We start from the raw sequence: 18514 nt of genomic DNA, 5'->3' as shown, positions 1-18514 counted from the left end.
TTGCAATATTTCCAATGAGTTTTATTATTACACAACACGTTTCGTCGTTACAAGCAACGCACTTGATAACGTTGTTTGTAACGACGAAACGCGTTGTGTAATAATAAAACTCAGTGGAAAAATTGCTGTCTTATTTTCATAACACACTAATGAAGGCTGAAAAATGGTTGGTTTGATCCGTGAATCTTCCTGTAGAGTTGGCGACGCAGTTAGAGCTGAAAAAAGGCTAACAATCCTTCCTCATATTTCCTCCGCCCACTTCATATCTGTTCCGTCCAAAAGTGTGACCATGAAATTGCGGGTCTGGAGGAGCTCTGTGGAGAGGATAGGGGAAGGAATTTGAGACTTTTTCGTAGGAAGTAATGTAGATGAACTTATTGTCTGTCTGGAAGCGGAAGGATAATTTTTTGTTTCAAGAAATAACAAGCATTATCCTATCGCGTGGCAACGGGCTGGAAGCGAAAAAATGTATCCAAACCTCTTGTTTTTTCTTCCCGAAAGTTGAATATGAGAGTATTTTTTCATTAGATGTTTTATCAGCTTCGTTTCCCATGTTATATTAAAAATTATTTCCAATGGTTATCGTAATTTGCGATTGGGAGCAAAGTTGTGTAAAATTTTCAAAAATCACCAGTCTTATTTTCGTGCTAGAATCTTGAGATTAAAGATAAATTTGAATATATTGCGGCAAATATATGGAATAAAAATTAATTGAATTTTTTAAAACAGGGTGCACCCTTTATCCCAAATGGACGACTTTAGTGAATGTATTTGTTATGCACGCGACTCTAAATGGTGGTCATTGATTTTTATTTTATGCTTCTTTGTCCGTAGTATTACAAACAATGGAAATGTGTGGTGATGTCCCTTCTAAAGAGAAACCCTAATTATCAAGAGCATCAACCTGTAACCAGAGTTCACTCGTGGGGGATTTATCCCCACCACTCCTCCTGATGTACCTGGCTGTGCAACTGGCATGGCTGAACAAGTTGAAGGTACTCACACACATTTCGTTCACATATGCGTGGTTTTCTATGTTGTCTTCCTCTGGTCGCATCAGTTCTGAGTTTCTTTAAAAAATCTTTAATATCGATCATATATAAGTATTACTTTAAGTTTTGCCCCATCATCATCATTAAGGTTCAGATTGAAATTTGAAAAAAAATATATGTGTAAAAATAACTCACAAGCTGAGTAAACAACGCAATTGACTTGACACGCAAAAGATTTGAAAAGGTTTGAACGGGGCAACACATGGGCAGCGAGCAGAACTGTTTGACCCTGTTGCCGCTAGATGCCACTACTGCTGCCATTATAATATAATTAATTTTAAAAAACCGATTTTACATTCTGGGCTGTCATTTCAGCGTACCTTTTATTCACTTAAATAACCATGTTTGAACTTTCTTTTACATGTCGTGTTTTTGGCATCGTTGACCCCTAATTCTGTATTCCGATAAAAGCAAAATATTTCTCATTTGCATTTTTTATGGTTACTTTAAATATTTTTAATTTCATCAAATTAATGGAGGAGGTGTCATCCCCGATATCGCCCTCGTTACGCCTATGCTGTTGATAGACAATACTTTCAGCGGTTTGACCTAACAGATGTTTTAGGCTAATTTCGGCTCACTGCCTTCTTACAACAACATTGTGCGGGTAGCATATATTTTTATTCTGTAAAATGCCTTTGTATGCTTAATACATCGGTGAATTTATATTTGAAAAATATATCCAGAAGATAACATATAGATATCCAGAAGCTCGTGTTGGTTTCCACATGCAATATCACGTATTGCTTTGGCAGCACTTAAGTTGCCCTCGCTACGGTAGAAGATTCAAAGTCTAAAAATGAAAACATTGACGTATTAGCTGATAGAAGGCTCTCTGTCCTTCGGCGTTTAGTACTATAATTTTCCTACGCAAAATCCCTCGCTTGGCTGCAGTGGCGGCTCGTGAGTCAAATGGTAGGGGGGGTCATAATTTTTTAATATTTCGTGTATTTTATTAAGTTTTTACGGCAATCTAGGAATTAAATTCTGTGATGCCATACGTTCCGTTTTTTTTTTCAACAAAAATACCTAGTTTTCCTAATAAAGCTTGATTAATAAATACTAAATGCAGTAGACTCTCGGTAATACGGATCGGCTTAGTCCGGACTCTCGATGATACTGATCAATGATCTTGAAGAATAAAAATATATTTGCTGCGATATTTTGCAAATACAAACGAAAATACGTAACTTTAGGTTTTAGCGTCTACATTCTTCGTGCGGATATGCCCGCAATACACTTCTGTTCTTCGTTTTGCATCATAATGCGTTATTTGTCAAATCTATACAACATTTGCAATGATTTAGGTAGCAATGACTCTTGTAACACCTGAGGAGGGAGGAGAGAGTCTCTGACTTCCACTAGGCAACAAACACTACTAGAATGCGCGCGCTTTGCTATTGCAGATGTAAACTTTGATGGCGGTGTTCGCGTTGCTTCTTGAATACAGTATGATTTAAAATCAACAATTAAACATTTCTCACACATTTTTAACAAAATATGGAATACTCATAGGCCTTTAGTTATTTTGCAAAAGTCCATCCTTCTTTCATTTTGTCCAGCAAAGTGATCAATTACACGTTCGTTGAAATCAGCGCTGGACAACAATTTCTTTCTGATTGAACACATGGCAAGGGCACTAGTCTATAAATAAACAAGGGACGACACAAAATAGGCCGACAAAAAATACGACCAAAAAGGACAAGGTGCCTGGACACAGAATTGGGACAATTTTTCCCTATATTTCCCTAAAAAAAACGAGCACTGTTGATTAATTCAAAATTGTCTTCTTGAATGTACACACAGCACTAAGAAACTTCTTAATCGGCAATTACGCACAATTAACTCCTCGAAAATGATGTCTGAACTCATTTCACTCCGTTCTTTCCGAGAGTCTTGCCGTTACTATAAGGACGACTCAAGGGAGATAGAAGTCGTGGTCCACTAATGCTGATTCAGCTGAGGGACGAATTTAAGGTCAGCAAAGGCATTCAAGCAAGCAAAGGACGTCACAGACCATCTCCTTGAGTCTAAGATTCATATGTGGTAAACACACGAGACGCCAACGGGTCGCATTTGGAATAACCGTGTCTTCGAAATCATTGCCATGATATAATAGAAAATAAGTTCTCGATCGTAAAAGAAGACGACTCGACTGAGCCACAGATGGGAGCTGTAAGGATTTCCGCACTGATATGAACTCTTCGAGGCCACTTAAATCAGACCCAAGTGGGCATTTTCCGTCAGACAGCTACCGCTCTGCCGCTGAGGAATTAGGTGAACATGAACTAATACAACAAGGACGGCTAGAAAAATGATGAACCTACACACAAAAGGTGCATTGTACGCGGCACTTCATGACATTAATTGAATGACTCTATTTAAAGTCGCGCTTAAAGATTTAAATCATGTTTAATCCTTCACCCTATCACGCACGCAACTATTTCTTAAATTATAAATCAGTGGGGAATGTTAACTGATTTTTCCTAATACTGCAGGTCTTTTGATAAATTTATCTGAAAAATAGGTACCACATTTCTAATCATCGGGAAGATATGAATACATTGTTAAGGCCTAAATATTATAATATTAGTTTCCCCAAGGTTCTTGAAATTCGTAATCATAACAGAACTGTGTCAAATACTCGAGAATAGTTTTCCTTCGTCAATACGGCCTTTAACTGGTTGGATTTTATGTGTTCCGGAATTCAAACACCAAAAAACGCAAGCATAATGGGATAATTAATTTACTGTAGCAATACCTACCAGTAATTAAAAATTAAAATCGTATAACTACACCCAGTACAGTGACCATTCTGATTCCGTAGGTCCCTTTTCTGTGGCAGCACCAAGTAGACGCCAGATTATACGCCCGCCGGCCTGCGCAGCGATGTCAACTCATACGTCGCTCTGCGCATTTTCGGACGACGTCCCAAGACTTCCATAAGACAACGTTAGACGCGTCATAGCACCAGCGGCCCCCACCACTACCACTCTCCATATAACTGCATGGGGATGGATTGGGACGTTCTGGCCAGCGCCCCACGGCTACAAATACGAACTTCTCGCGCTATTTCTTTTCGTGTTTTCCAACACTTTCGATGCAGGGGACTGAAAAAACGCTTTGATTAATCAGATGTATAATTATAAATTAATGGATATTTATTTTTTTTACTTTTTCAAATATTTGGGAGGGGCGGCGTCCGAGAGTCCTTATGGGCAAACCGCCACTGCTTGGCTGGCAGGTAGTACCCACTCGTTTTCCGAAGGGAGACAAATGCATTACGCAGTGCGAGGTTGTTTATAAGAAGGCGCTGCACCGTTGAATTTGTATATTTTTTAATATATTTACAATGTCTACTAAACTTTTCAAATCTTCGCTTGACGTTGTTATTTTTATTTATTTTTAATTTCCTTTTCGCCATCATCGACAGTCATCAATCCCAAATTTGGTTCGACGTAGCTCTCCAATCGGCTTATCGCCATTTTACACATACGTTATTCTACAGTTTTATATCAATATTGCACTGCTCTATTTCTCTTTTTTTTGCTCACCTCTACCCTTTCACCGGTCCTGCAACCATTATTTTCAGATGACCGTCGTGTCTCATGACGTGGCTGATAAAATTTGTCCAATCTTCTACCCAATATTTTCAAAATACTTCTTCCCTAAGTATACAATACAATATGTGATTTTATGTGGTCTTCAAAAGATTTCTCTTCTCTCCTACTTTAGGTGATCTTATTATGCGAAATCAATTAGTCAAATCAGGCTTCATAAAAACGTGATTTCTTTTCTAATTAATTATATTTCCCATTACAGTTCGAAACCACGCGGACAGTCCCTCCGCATTGCGTGTGAAAGAGGTGGATGGCGTCAAAGGTAATTTTGGGTGCTATTTATTTGTGGATTTCCTTAATATTCAATCTTTTCTCAAGGTTCGTATAACAATGGCCGCGAAATATTAAAATGTGCACAGCGCATCAGCACTCGGAAGCTTCCATTGGGATCGTAACTTGATGCAAAAACCTATGAGTTATGCTGTATCAGAAACAATGACTCCCTCTTTTTCTAACTTAGTTGATAGTGAAATTCGGCTGAAATACCGTTCAACTAATGCCTACTCAATGAAACACCCCAAAAACTAGAGACCATTAAGAGCAGCGGCGCTGCAAAATCGTAGAAAGAAAAACCATAGCTATTTCAGAAAATTTATTTACTTTTATCATGTGGCGGATCCTTACCCAATTTTTGTAGGCATATTCAATATCCGCATCAGTTAAAATTATCTTACCAAATGGAATACACTAATACTTACCGTCTTTGACAATGTATCACCAGGTTCGATGATACCTCATAGCATACGATTTGGCGCGGTTGGACTGATAGAGGGAGATTGGGTAGAGAGGATATCAAATTTAAGACACAAAAAAGAACATTTTCATATTAAACGATATTTATTACAGCAGTATAAAATTTATAGGCATAATATAAATTCGCTGAAGCGAATAAATCAATATAAAGTTCTGGACTAGGCACCCTTTACGAGAATGAGACGTACCCGTCACGATGACTAGTAAAAAAACATTTGTGACATTTACGTTTATAAGATGTAAATATGTATATATGTAAATATATAAAATTCTTATGTACAATCCACGAAAACAATTTTGTAGATGATGCGACGGTGGGAACAGTAGGCACAATGGCATGGCATTTACAGTGGTGGGAGGTACTTCCGAGTCTTAATTTGTGAAGACTCTTCACAACATTCTCATGGAGAATAAGGCACAAAGGTATAAATAACATGTGATATACATTTCAGTCAGAGAAAACATTTAAATACTCATTAACTGTCAGTAATCATCGTTAAGCTTAAGGAAAAAATTCTCAATTTATCTCAGCGGAATAGCCCAGCTGTGAAGACTTTAGCACATGAACAGCCGTCTAAGGTAAATATCCTCAAAAGAAAAAATATCTCGCTCTCACTCATCTGTGAGATTGATCAATTTATATCGAGGTCAGGAGCGTGGCTTACAGCCTGCGTCTAGGACGATTCCGTCCAGTCTGGCATGGCACATGATAGTCCACCACAATGGCAACACTTCGTATCACGCTTGCCTTTCATGATACCAGTCACGTATCGTCAATGATAAATAAGGCACCTTGGCACTTTTTAATCTTCACGTGCTACAGTTGAAGATCTCCTAAAGTCTACCTCATAGGAATATAAAAAAATAATAATTATTATTATAACGACGTGTACCTTCACGTCTAAAAATAATTCGTTACATTAAAAATTAAATACCCTTTAAAAGGGCAAAACCGAAGTACCTTCGGTTGGGACTTAGTCTTTCAACACTATTTACACCAATCTTGTCGTTGGTCGCATAAGTTAAAATGTTCAGTTAAACAAATTTCTGCATAAATTAATGGAGTCAGGCGAGAAGAGGTTGAACCGTGCAAGAGGGGGAGCCGCCCTCAGTGCATCACCACGGTCATCTCCGCGCCCTCCTTGCGGGGTTCGGGCGCGGCAGGTGCGGCTCCGCACCCTCCACCGTCCGCGTGCTTGGCAAGCAGCGACATCCGCGAGAAGGTGCGGGCGCACCGCGGGCACGAGTACTTCTTGACGTCGGAGTGCGTCTGCAGGTGGGCGCGCAGGTTGGAGCGGTCGGCGAAGGCGCGGCAGCAGTGCGGGCACGAGAAGGGCTTTTCCCCGGTGTGCGTTCGGATGTGTCCCTGCAGCAGCCAGGGCCGGGAGAACGCCTTCCCGCACAGCTTGCACTCGCAAGGGAGCGTGTGCGTGCGAATGTGCATCTTGAGCGCACCCAGCGACACGTACGTCTTGTCGCAGTGCTTGCAGCTGAAGGTGGCGGCGGGGGCGGAGGGGTTTTGCCCCTTGGGGGCCTTGGCGCTGGGATCCTTGCCTCCGGGGGCCTTCTTGCAGTGGAACTGACGGTGTTTGGACAGCCCCGAGAAGGTCGAGTAGGACTTGGAGCAGTCGGGACACTGGTGGCGGGCCTTGGGGGCCGTCGCCTCGGCGGTGGGGCTCTGCTCCTGGGGGGCGGAGTCCGGGGTCATCGGTGGCGGGGATGAGGGCAGGAGGCGGGCGCAGAGGGCCTCGGGCCTCGCGTTCTCGTCGGCGGAGTGCGCCGACAGCGGGCCGCAGACGATGGGCGAGGGCACGCGGTGCGGCGGCGAGGGCTGCGGCGATGGCGGCTGGTGGTGCTGGCCCAGGTGGTGCTGGTGAGCGTGGTGCAGGGGCGAGGAGGGCGTGGCATGGTGCGGGTGTAGGGGGGAGCCGCGCGGAGGGTAGTAGTCGGGAAGGTCGGGCGAGGTGGAGGAGGCGAGGTGCGGGTGGTGGTAGCTGGAGGTGTGGTAGAGGCGCGGTGGTTGAGCGGCGGCCAGGGGGTGGGCGGCCGGCACGTAGGTGGGGCGGGGGTGCGACTCGTCCCGGCTGGCGGCGTGGTGGTGCGGCGCCGCGGCGAGGTAGGAGGGCGGCGCGGCTGCGGTGGGGTAGCCGAAGGCGTGCAGGTGGTGCAGGGCGTGGTGCTGGTAGGTGGCGCGGGGCGGCCAGAAGGCGTGTGGATGGTGCTCGGCGCCTGTGTTCAGGTTGAGCGGCTCCAAGGGTCCGCCGATGGCCCGTGCGTATTGGCCCACGGGCGTGAAGGCACCGCCCTGGTGGAAGGAGGAGTACAGCGGGGAGGCTGGTGCCTGGTGATGCTGGACTGGCGATCCGCCGTTGTGAGGGGGTGTGGTGCACGTTGGCGCCTTGGTGGGGACGGGCGTGAGTCCCGGAGGGGGTGTGGTGTGGCTGGCCGAGGACAAGTCCTGCGGTTTGGTGCACAGGTTCTCCGGCTCGGAGTTGTCATCGTGCGAGTCATCTGAGGGTGGGAAGAAAAGTGTCTCATTAGAATAACACATCAAATGACAATGGCTCATCATAATGATTAGAAGGGGAGGCAATCGGAGTGATAAAGGCAGAATAAATGTCTGATATCCATCAAGCATACCATATTGTGACATAAAAAATAAATGAAACATTACGCAGGGCTCTACGCACATATATTCTTGATTACGTCTTCCACATCGCGACATCTATGTTTTACATCATACACTCTGATATCTTTTCAACGCTGTGTTTTTTTGTGCAAGTTTGATTACACAATGCCGAAAAATTAATCAGCACATCTAGAAACGCATTCGTTGAGGTACGAAACAATGTTACATAAACGATGCGAGGTAATATGTTCGAGGAGAAATATGACCTGGCATTATTTTTTTAACAGGTTTGAGCAAGCTCAAGACAAAAAAATGAACTACCTGGCCAGGCAAAATGTTATTCAGCTTTTTTTTTTTGTAGCAGCGCCAAAAAAAATTCGTCCCATCTGCTACCGCTTTCCCTTCAACTTGACTCTGCCGTTACACGGTTACTTTTAAATTCCCTTGATTCGAAGTGTCCCTCATTTTCCTTCATGAGAGGTTAAGCTTAGTCTGAGGACCCCAGGTGGAAGGAATAGATGAAATGATTTCACGAGAGTGAATTTACGAGGGGGGTTAAGGGCCCCAACGGGCAACGGACCTCCGTTGGCATTAACCGCGTTCAAAAGGGCCCCCCGCAAAGACCCTCTCCCCTCCCCACGGAGAGCTCTTCCCCGCTGTGGTCTGTCTCCTCTTCATCCCCCTACCAGAGCACAGCTCGATCGTTTTGAATCCGAATTGACAAGGGCAGTGACACTCTTCCAACGCCGAACCATTCTAAGTCACTCTACACTCATCAAATGTCCCACATACTTTGATCCCCTAATATGAACGAAGAATTGTGATTTCGCCCACGTCAGTACGGAAATGAAGTACCCTGAGGCACCAGTTTAAATTATAGACGGAAACTATCGTAGAAATTTTTAAGGAAAAAATATTCCGATCGTGTCTGGCTAGATTGCGAACGTATACATCCTCTATGGTAGCACACAAAATATCTCTCATTCATGGGAGCCTACGAGGTTTAAAAATTGCTTTCGAAGAGTTTGGGATGGCTGAAAGGTACCTATTTATGAGACCATTTCTCAATAATGTTGATTTTCGTTAAAAATATATCTCTAAACTTATTTTTCGCCTTATTCAGGACTTGACCTGTCCAAGTCCTCTTCTAGATTCTTCTCCGCACGAATGTTAATCAATCCATCATAACATCGGCTGCTCTAAATACAGTTAGACGATGTCATTCCCTAAACGAAAGAGACATTAGAAGAGACGAAGGTTGCGATCCCGCGCATTTCGGTCGCTGATTCTCCACACTGGCGTCATACTTCCGCTGCTGACGGCTGAAGGCCCCACGGCGCATGAGCGTCCGATTCCGTGAAAGGCGAAATATGGCTCGGATGATTCGAATTGAGCGGTGAGAAGATATGATTGATGACCACGGCGCGGCGGCGGCGCCTTTGGCACCAGCGTGGCCTCCGCCACGCGACAGCCCATTTGAGCATCATTCGCGACTCAAGAGACAAAGGTCCGTCATCACTCTTCAATGTGCATTATCTGCCTCCGAGAATGGACTTGATGCCAAAGGTCGAGCCACCGACGGGTCTATCAAAAGACGACAGGTAGAGAATAAGTCACTAAACTGATAAAAAAACAATAGAAGTACCCAAAGCTCCCTTAATGGTATGAATGATTACTACAGTGGTGAGAGGGACATTAATACGTAATAAAATTTTATAGAGCTATTCTCTATTTGCACTTCTAGTATCAGATTCACCTGTGTCATATTTCAGATTATACGTTAATCAGGATAATATATCGTCTAACGACATGTCGATTGACCACCTATATCTCCGGAAAAATCCCTTAACTAGGGTTCGACGTAAAAGGATTGTATTTTGTTAAATTTTTTTTCGACTGATTCAATTGAATATGGATTTTGGTTTTCGGTTGAAATCTCTGATTCTGGTGGGAACTCTGCCGGGAGTACGTTCCCCTGGCACAGAGCTCAAGGAGACCGCATACGTATGAAAAGCTGCCCCCTTTCCCATTTAAAGGTCCACTCTTTTGAGGCGGGCAGGAAGGAACCTGCCCCCTCGCACCGAAGAGGGGGCAGGTGGGAACATTTTTTCACTCCCCATCGAGGACGGGGGATGAAGTCTAGCATCCCCCTCCGGTCCCCCCCCCCCCCATCGCTCTCAGCGCCGCAAAGAGGCAGTGCACGTTGATCGAAGCAGTGGTGCGATGTCCCTGGGGTATTCCGGTTACATGTGTAAGGATTATGAGATGGGGAAATAAGTTTCAGATAACACGTGAGACACATCACCACTGCGAGATTCGACGTTGTTAACTGCTGGACAAACTATTTCGTCATTCGGGGAATTGCTGACGAAATACAAAATAATATGCGAGGGAGAATGGATCACAATACCGAGAAAAAACTTTCATAAACAAACCAAAACAATTCGGCACTATGGCCTATGAAATAATATCGATGATTCAACTGATTCCGGCGTAATATAGAGGAAGTTCGACATTAAAATAAAATGTAATTGGACTTTCCCACGACTACTTTAATGCGCAAGACGCGTTTCGGCTTTCAAATACTTGCACAAAATGACGGCTGAGCGAGCCGAAACGCGTCGCAGGCATCAAAATAATTGTGGAAGCGTGCAATTACATTTTATATTAAAACATCGATGATCGCGATGCGCATCAAACAAGGATCAAAATGTCCCAGTAAGACTTTGCAATCGCCACAGATTAGTCACCATGTGATATCCGTGCACAAGTCGTTTCACTGATGCGAAAATCACGGATGGCAACGAATAAGGAAGGACGCGGAAGGCGTGCTGTCCGTTTTTGGGGAAGGCGCCTCGCCGGTGTCGCCATCCGAGTATCATCCATCATCGTCAATGCTCTCTCTCGGCTAAATTGTGATACATGACATCAGGTGAATTCCCCACCCATCTCCTGTGGAACCCATTCCTCTACCTCTCCTAGTACGGGCCTTCCTTTCCACCTGACGAGATACGTAATGCGAATTGTCCGGTTAGGCATAAGGGGTGGAAAGAGCCTGCCCGATTTCTGAATTCAGCCAATCCGGCCATAGCTCCTCTCTCATTATACGCAGCATGAAAAAAATAACCTGTCTGCAAGTGGAATTACACCTGATTCTTTAGATCATACAGCTGGACTATATCGAAAATTTACACCTAACAAATCAATACTTTTTTCCAACTCGGCAGAGAGGGAGCGATTCTTTCTGTCAAGGATCGGGTCCCATTGAGCGAGTTAATGAGTCTGCACTCAAATGACGTCACCAACTCGTGAATAGTGAGCGTCTACTCTCGCATTTTTTAAATTTGAATGTTACTGGAAAATTGCTGGACAAGTAATGCTATTATTACCGTTTCTTCGTTTATCTTTCCCTATCTTATTGTTTTATTAAATCGCTATTTTGGATCCGATTGAACGACCTCATTGGGAAAAAATTATGTAAACGCGTACTTTAAAGGATGATTCTCGAGAAATGTTTGGCCCGTTTGAAATAGCAAAAGGAAGTCATAGACAGGGAAAAAAGGAAGCGAATTGAAATTAATATAGGAGTTCTAGGCAGAAAAAACAAGAACAGTTCTACTGCTGCAGTTGCTCGGAAGCATCGGTAGGTGGTACACTCACCGCATGCATCTCCATGAGAAAGGGGGAGGGAGATGTGAAGGGCAGGAGCTGGGGGGGGGGGGACTTCGCTATCCAAACGACGGCTACCGGATGCGCGGGACCCCCCCTTCCAATCCCATGTTGGTTCAAAATCCTTCCTACCCATGAGGCACCGCTGCCAGGGGGGTCTGCGCTGCACCCCTCGAATCACAAACAATAGCAGTTCGGCCGTCGGCGGCCAGGTGGCGGGCCGCAGCAACAAGCCCCTCTACATGAATTGTAATGTGATCGCTGCTTCCTTCGGTGGACAGAAATTAGAGCAGGGGAACTAGTCCTATCCCCTCACGAGTGTAAATCCAACCTTTCGAGTAACTTAACCTGTCTCCTAGCAAAATTACACCTGATTCTTCAGATCATACCGCCTGACTTAATAAAAACATATATCTAAGAAATTGATACTTTTTTCCAACTCTCGATATTTAGACTCGAAAGAGAAGAGAGAAAAAATTCGATACCTGCTGTAAGAATATAGCGATTAAATTAGATCACGCGTCGCAACAATGTCATCGACGACATAGATCCCTATCATGAAAGGAGATTCGAACGACCGACGCGAAAAGGAAAGATCATCGGGTGACTTGTATTACGTTGTCAAACATACTGCCTAGCTACGCGGGAAATCCATATCTCCCGTGACGACATGCCATGCGTGGAATATATATCAACAGAGTTAGAATTCGATCCAAACGCTAAGGAAAATGTTCTAATTTCATTAATGAACTGTGAATAAAATGAGTCAGTGTCCCTGATTCTCCTTGAACAATTATGAACGCAGATTTAACTGAAGGGCCTCGCACCCTCCCGCTAAATAAGAGCGCCCTCGTTTTGACAGTAGCCATCTTAATTTCCGGGGTCGGCGCGAAAACTGCCAAATCCGGAAGAGCCCGCGTCACCAAGGGAACCAGTCAAACGATTTTCCGCCGCAATGAAAGCAATCAATGCAATTTTGGAATACAAATCATAAGAACAGGACGAAAAATAAATGTTATACGAACATCGTGAAGGGTGACTTTTATTGCTTTAACGAATTAAATTTGTCGGATAGATGCACGGTAAATCGCTATGGTTTATAAAAAACAAATTTGAAATAATATCATTTCCTTTCACGCAGAAATTCGAGTAATTTTTTTTATTAAAAGGATATTTGCACGGATCGCGAACTTCTCACGTTGATTCTAATCATAACCCCGTCCATCCCATCATCATGTAAGTCACATTTGTTCTTCGCTCGTAAAAGTACAAAAGGGAGGGGTGGTTTTTATTTACAGCCCCAGAAACTGGGATAAGATATTTTTTCTCAACTCGCTCTACCCAGGGTCTCCATTGCATTCAAAACACATATTCGCTAAATAATAGCTAAAATTGTGGCCGTAATGATAAGAGGAAGAAAAAATACATATATGCTACCATTAAAATATGCGCATCTAAATTATATTATTTCGTTGGTAGGCGAATTTTGACATCTTAGACGCATCGTATTGCATGTTGGGTTATCCGTACCCCCTGCCGAACACCCTTGCGGTGGCTCGCAGGGTATTGTGTAGATGTAGAGAGGGGAGAAGGAAGGAGGAAAATTTGGCGCGCGGATGTTGACCTGTTGCGACTGAGATCGAGGAGCTGTGCTATGGACCCGCTATGTCGTCGCATGATGCACGCTGAAGATCACTCCGCCCCCGCAGCCGATGGGCGGACCAACCCCCGCCTCCCCCTTCGCAGACACTTTGAGGACCACGCCCTACCCATCCCCTCGTAACTGTACCCGCCACCTCCGATGACGAGAAGGTATGCGCCGCCCTAAAAGAGTTTCGAACTCGTGTCTTCCGCCTACTGTGCCCGCTCAGAGAACGGTTAAAATCCGGGAGATGCTTTAATTAATACGCCTTTTCTTCCAATGGACCTAAATTCGCCTCTTATAACATTTCTCCACGATGAGAGGAAACGCATCGTAGTGTTGAGACTATCGGGTTCGGACACCCATGAAGGGGAGGAACTTAGAAGTGCGCGGGGTATTTAGAAGTGCGCGGTGTTATTCGTCGGAGATTCTACGTCGAGGCGCGCCCATGTTATCGCAGCCTCCCGGTGATCGCCGGGTGGCGCTGTCCTCACCCTTTTAGGAAGATGAGACGTACGGCGCACCCTGGCATTCATATTTTGCGTCATTGTGTGTTGTAAATACTCAGGCCGAAGGCAGTCTATTTTCTAAATTCTATTCATGGCAACCTCTTGTTCAACCTGCTACCGTAATGTCAACATACCTCTGAAGATTTGGGAAGTTGAATCAACGTGAAGTAAAATTGTGGGGAATGAAATTGAAAAAAATTGGGTATTGCGGATTGAACTAGAGAGCAAGTTGATTCGATGAGAGAAATTTGATTTTACTTCTGAAATTAACAATAAGTCAAGTTCGGAGGGAGCAAATATTTTTTTCTATTCTTACGGATCAGCGTTTACAAAAAGTATAAACTTGATCATATGTTCCATGGCTACTGATGTAAATACGATGGTAATTATGCTTTGGTCGCGAAGATATGAGAACCCCGCTGGAGTCTAGAGACCCGACCCTTCCCCGTCCACCGGCCGGTACACCCTCCAACCTAGTCTCCCAACACTTGCGCAACCGAAGATGTGACGTGAGCCACTGGCTAAACCCAAACCTTATTTCCAACTACACCACAACATCAGTCTATCCTTAAAACTCGTGAGCTGCCAAATAGATTGATTCGCCGGCGCTTCAGTTGTCATCACCAGACGCGTGACTCATGCAATCAAGATCGCTAAGCAACAATGCGAGGTAATATCAAGGAATAAAATTTACTTAAACGTTGCATGATTCAAAGTTAACTCGCAACATAGTATACTCTAGTGGGGACTCATTGGGGAACTTGGCATATACAAGCACAACAAGAGATTGTCAACGGGGGTCCCTGGTCGAGCACGCAAGTGTCTGCCGGGGATTCCCGTGGGTCGATTCGTCTCGCACAGGTGAAGACTTGTTAGTCATCCCATGAATCGTCAACGACACAACGGAGGATGCCAGATGGACACCAGACACATCTAAGTGTTACAAAATAATTGTGAGGGATAAGAAGCAAGAAGGCTTGGTATTCATTGGTTATGTTATGACACATTCAGACCACGCGTCCTACACAGTGATGTATTGCAACCCATTCCAGCAATGAGAGTCAATTCAGAACTTATAAAAAAACTGTGAACTCCAGTGCACATTGGAGAAAATCACCGTCTCCCAGGGTGAACATAGGTTATTTTTAACTTCATAATCATTGCGCAAAATAAGCGAAAAATGTCACCTGGACTGATTCATGGTACAGGTGATATTTTCTCATTGAAATGAGATAATGTTTTCAAAGATGACGTCTACTGCTATCGACTCAGGGTCTGAATGCGTTTATGAGGATGAAGGAGGGGAAACAAGTGCGGTGGATGTTGAGTACTCACCGGCGGCGGGGGAGGCTGGGGGCAGTTCCTCGGCGCAGACCAGCACCGGCCTCTTCTTGAGCGGGCAGTGGCTGTAGCCGTGGTGCTTCTTGACGAGGAAGGAGCGCGGCATGATGACTGAGGCCGCGGCGCACATTTGGAGTCTATCTCACTCTCTCTCGGCGACGACGGGTTCGACTCCCGGCGACGGCAATCCTTTCACTGTCCGTGTGTACGTGGATGTATCCAAGCAGGAGCGGAACTCAACTGGACATGTCCGTCGCACACAGAGCACTATGGAGAGACACGTGAACCGTGTGTGGGGGTTTCTACTAGTCACTCGAGTCGCTGCAGGTTCGCAGAGGACCACTGTCTGAACATTCGCAGGAACTCCACGTCCTATCGCCTCGGCGTCGTCGGCGCGTCTGCTGGAAGTCGGTAAGACACGGCCGATCCAAATAGCGGGCTCCGCAGTGGGATGGGGGCTCCCTCCCCTCCGCTCCCGTCCACCTGCTCCCCCTCCCCTCCCGAGCAACTGTACTCTCTGTCGTCGATCGGAAGGGGAGGGGGGAGGCGCGCGTGCTGGCCAGCCAATGGGGAAAGGCCTATCGGGATGAGGGGAGGGGGAGAATGGGATCGGAGAGGGGAGAGGAGGAGGCTGCCTTTGGCTTCTGCTGCCGGTGTTATTGTGTCGTGGTGCAACTGGGGGGTGAGGGAGGGGTTCAATCACTCACTCTTTTTCCCCTCGAACCCTAGCGCCGAAACGAGGGGCGGATGTAGAGAGAGAGGAGGGAGAGACCCCTGAGCAGGAGCAGGGTGTTTCAGGGAGCACCTTGTGCGCTGTTAGGGGCGAGAAGGGGGGGAAAGGGGGCACCTGCCATCCCCCTCCCCTCTCCCCATTATTACATGTGCGAGCTCTATGGCTGTGTACCCTCCCCCCCTCCAGCCTTCGGATTCTGCGCACGGATCATTACAACGATAATAATTTTTGTTCGCGCGCGCGCTCCCGTCTCTGTAGCGATGCTAAGGCGCGCGACTTTGTAGCCACCGTGTACCCCCAACAATGTACGCCGCAATTCAGGGACCTTGCTCAGTCGCGACTCATAGGAGCCGTTGCCAGGGAATACAAGGGAAGGGGATATCCCGCACCACCCAAGTGCGAGAGAAAAAGTGTTTAATCCAATGGTTTGATGTCGATCGACAAGTGTTAATGAAGCTCGGAATGAACTCCAGGGTATAAGCCCTCTTTATGGAATTAAAGGCAATTATGCTAAAAATATGCACAAAATTAGTGAGCAAGGGGACTGAAACACCTAACCATGTAAAGTGAGATATTCGTCATGGTATCTGCTACGTTTAGTTTTTCACGTAATTATGCATTGAATTTTGTCTACGCCCGATTCCCAAATCGATGCCTGGATTACACACTGCTTGCAGGCGCGTACTTCATTCATGCATTCACTTGCAATTAACACCGTGAAGGCAAATCAATGGCTTAAAATATTTTCATGTGATAAAAATGTTTCCTAAAAAATGGCTGATAGACAAATGTCACCCTTGATTAAAATCAGCAATTTTCCATTCTCCATAAAGGTTTTTAGAAGATCTGCTTCGCTATGTCTCAATCTTGGCCCCTTTATGCATAAATCAGTTGTAACTATTGCCTCCCTTTCGTATGCTTTATGGTAAGTGGCATTACTAAATAATATTCGATATCATTGATCGCGATTAATTTCTGGTCTGAATTCCCTTCGTTCTTAGTTTCTGCCTGGAATTCTATGGACAATTCAGCCTAAACTATTATAGAACCCAAAATGTGTGATTTACAGTAAAATATAATTATTTTTCTAACAAAAAGAACGCTTAACCTACACCTTAATGCGTATGGCATGATTTTGCGTACTAAAATGAAAGGTGAGTTAAATTATTTCCAAATTTGTACGACAATTAAACACCACCTTTTGGAGTTCCCTGCATTTGATAAAAAGGCATAACTCAGTCGTTACTTTTAAGAGAAAAAATCGATTTTCACGAGGAGGAAATCACATAGAAATATGAATTAATGTAATGAATAACCTCCAATGTAATTTGTGATTGTAGTGGAAAAATCCATTCTATGGCAGTGTGCGAGATGGGATATGGTATCACTGATTCTGTTTGTAATAAGCTGCAACTTCAGGCGCCAATTCCCGCATGGTCGACCGTGTGCGACCGCAGTTGTGTTGTAACTTTATCATTCGTGATCATGGCGTAGGAGGTTCTGTCATTTACTGCAACTAAAAAGCCTAGCTGATAATTTACGTATCATAAAGTATCAAATAGTGTCATCGGCACAGATTTCTTATTCTATCAATCTATGCGACCGATCAGGTGTCGGAAAGCGAAACGCGGCGAATGAAAAGGCAATGTAAACTTCCCATTAGAAACACTGGCGGAAATGACACTGTATTATTCATTTAATTTTATTTTGCGACTTGAATAATTGACACTGAATTTATTCATGTAACAAAGAGATTAGATCTCGCGAACTTTTATTCCAAATTATGAATTGAGCAGGACAACCGAATAAAATATGCGTACAAGAATTAACATTGCCGAAATGTGGAGAAAAAAAGGGATTAGAAAAAGGAGAAAAGGGAGATGAAGGGGAGTATTTAACTACTCAGCGGGGAAAATCGAATGGGATGAATTGATAAATTTGTTAGGTAGCGATAATTAGAGAACATAATACGTTAGAGAGCGCCATATTTATGTAACCTCGATTTGGTCCTCTTGTTGGCACCAAGATGTTGAATGCTATATTTCACTTTTGTTTTTATTTTGTTTGTGAGATGTTGGTGGTGACCAGGGAGTGCACATTTTTATAGACGCTCATGTTCCTTTGTCGAGTCATTTTGTACATTTAATTTGTACTTCCCGTGCAATCCGAAAATTTTCGCTGAAGTTAATTTTTTATTAGCTTTTGCCCAATTCTATAGCGCGAAAAAACACGTTAAAGTGCGAATCAGTGGAAATGCACTCATTGTGAGAAAATCGTATCGAAACCCTGGAGGCAGAAACATGATAGTTTCATCGAAATCGTGCGCGATAATTGGCATGAAAGAGGGGAAGAGGTAAATGACATTTTCAGCCCGACGCGTTTGCCGCACACGATAACCGCATCCGCCGCAGTAATCGGCCAATCGGGTGCCGTGCGGCATGAAGCAGTGCCACCCTTTCGCCGTGGAAGGGGCTTCGCAGGTGGCCCAGGGCCGGCAGCTGCAGGGGCACGTGCCGCCCCTGTGCGTGAAAATGTGGAGGAAGAGGGGGGGAAGACGTACTTGGTG

At 44.7% G+C, this 18514-nt stretch overlaps 1 protein-coding gene across 1 annotated transcript; it reads right to left on the bottom strand.

Annotated features, from left to right (window-relative positions):
- Positions 1-6455: 6455 nt before the first annotated feature.
- Positions 6456-15603, bottom strand: LOC124156437 (protein escargot-like). Its single transcript, XM_046530990.1, has 2 exons — positions 15210-15603; positions 6456-7936 (listed from the first exon to the last, which is right to left on the bottom strand). The coding sequence occupies exons 1-2, from the start codon at positions 15343-15345 to the stop codon at positions 6534-6536; spliced, it is 1539 nt and encodes a 512-aa protein (XP_046386946.1). The 5' UTR covers positions 15346-15603; the 3' UTR covers positions 6456-6533.
- Between the last annotated feature and the right edge of the window lie 2911 nt (positions 15604-18514).

This window comes from Ischnura elegans, chromosome 3 (genome assembly GCF_921293095.1).
Source record: "Ischnura elegans chromosome 3, ioIscEleg1.1, whole genome shotgun sequence".
Classification (NCBI taxonomy): Eukaryota; Metazoa; Arthropoda; class Insecta; order Odonata; family Coenagrionidae; genus Ischnura; species Ischnura elegans.
Note: the sequence above shows the minus strand (reverse complement) of the source record. Positions and strands in the feature narration are given on the sequence as shown.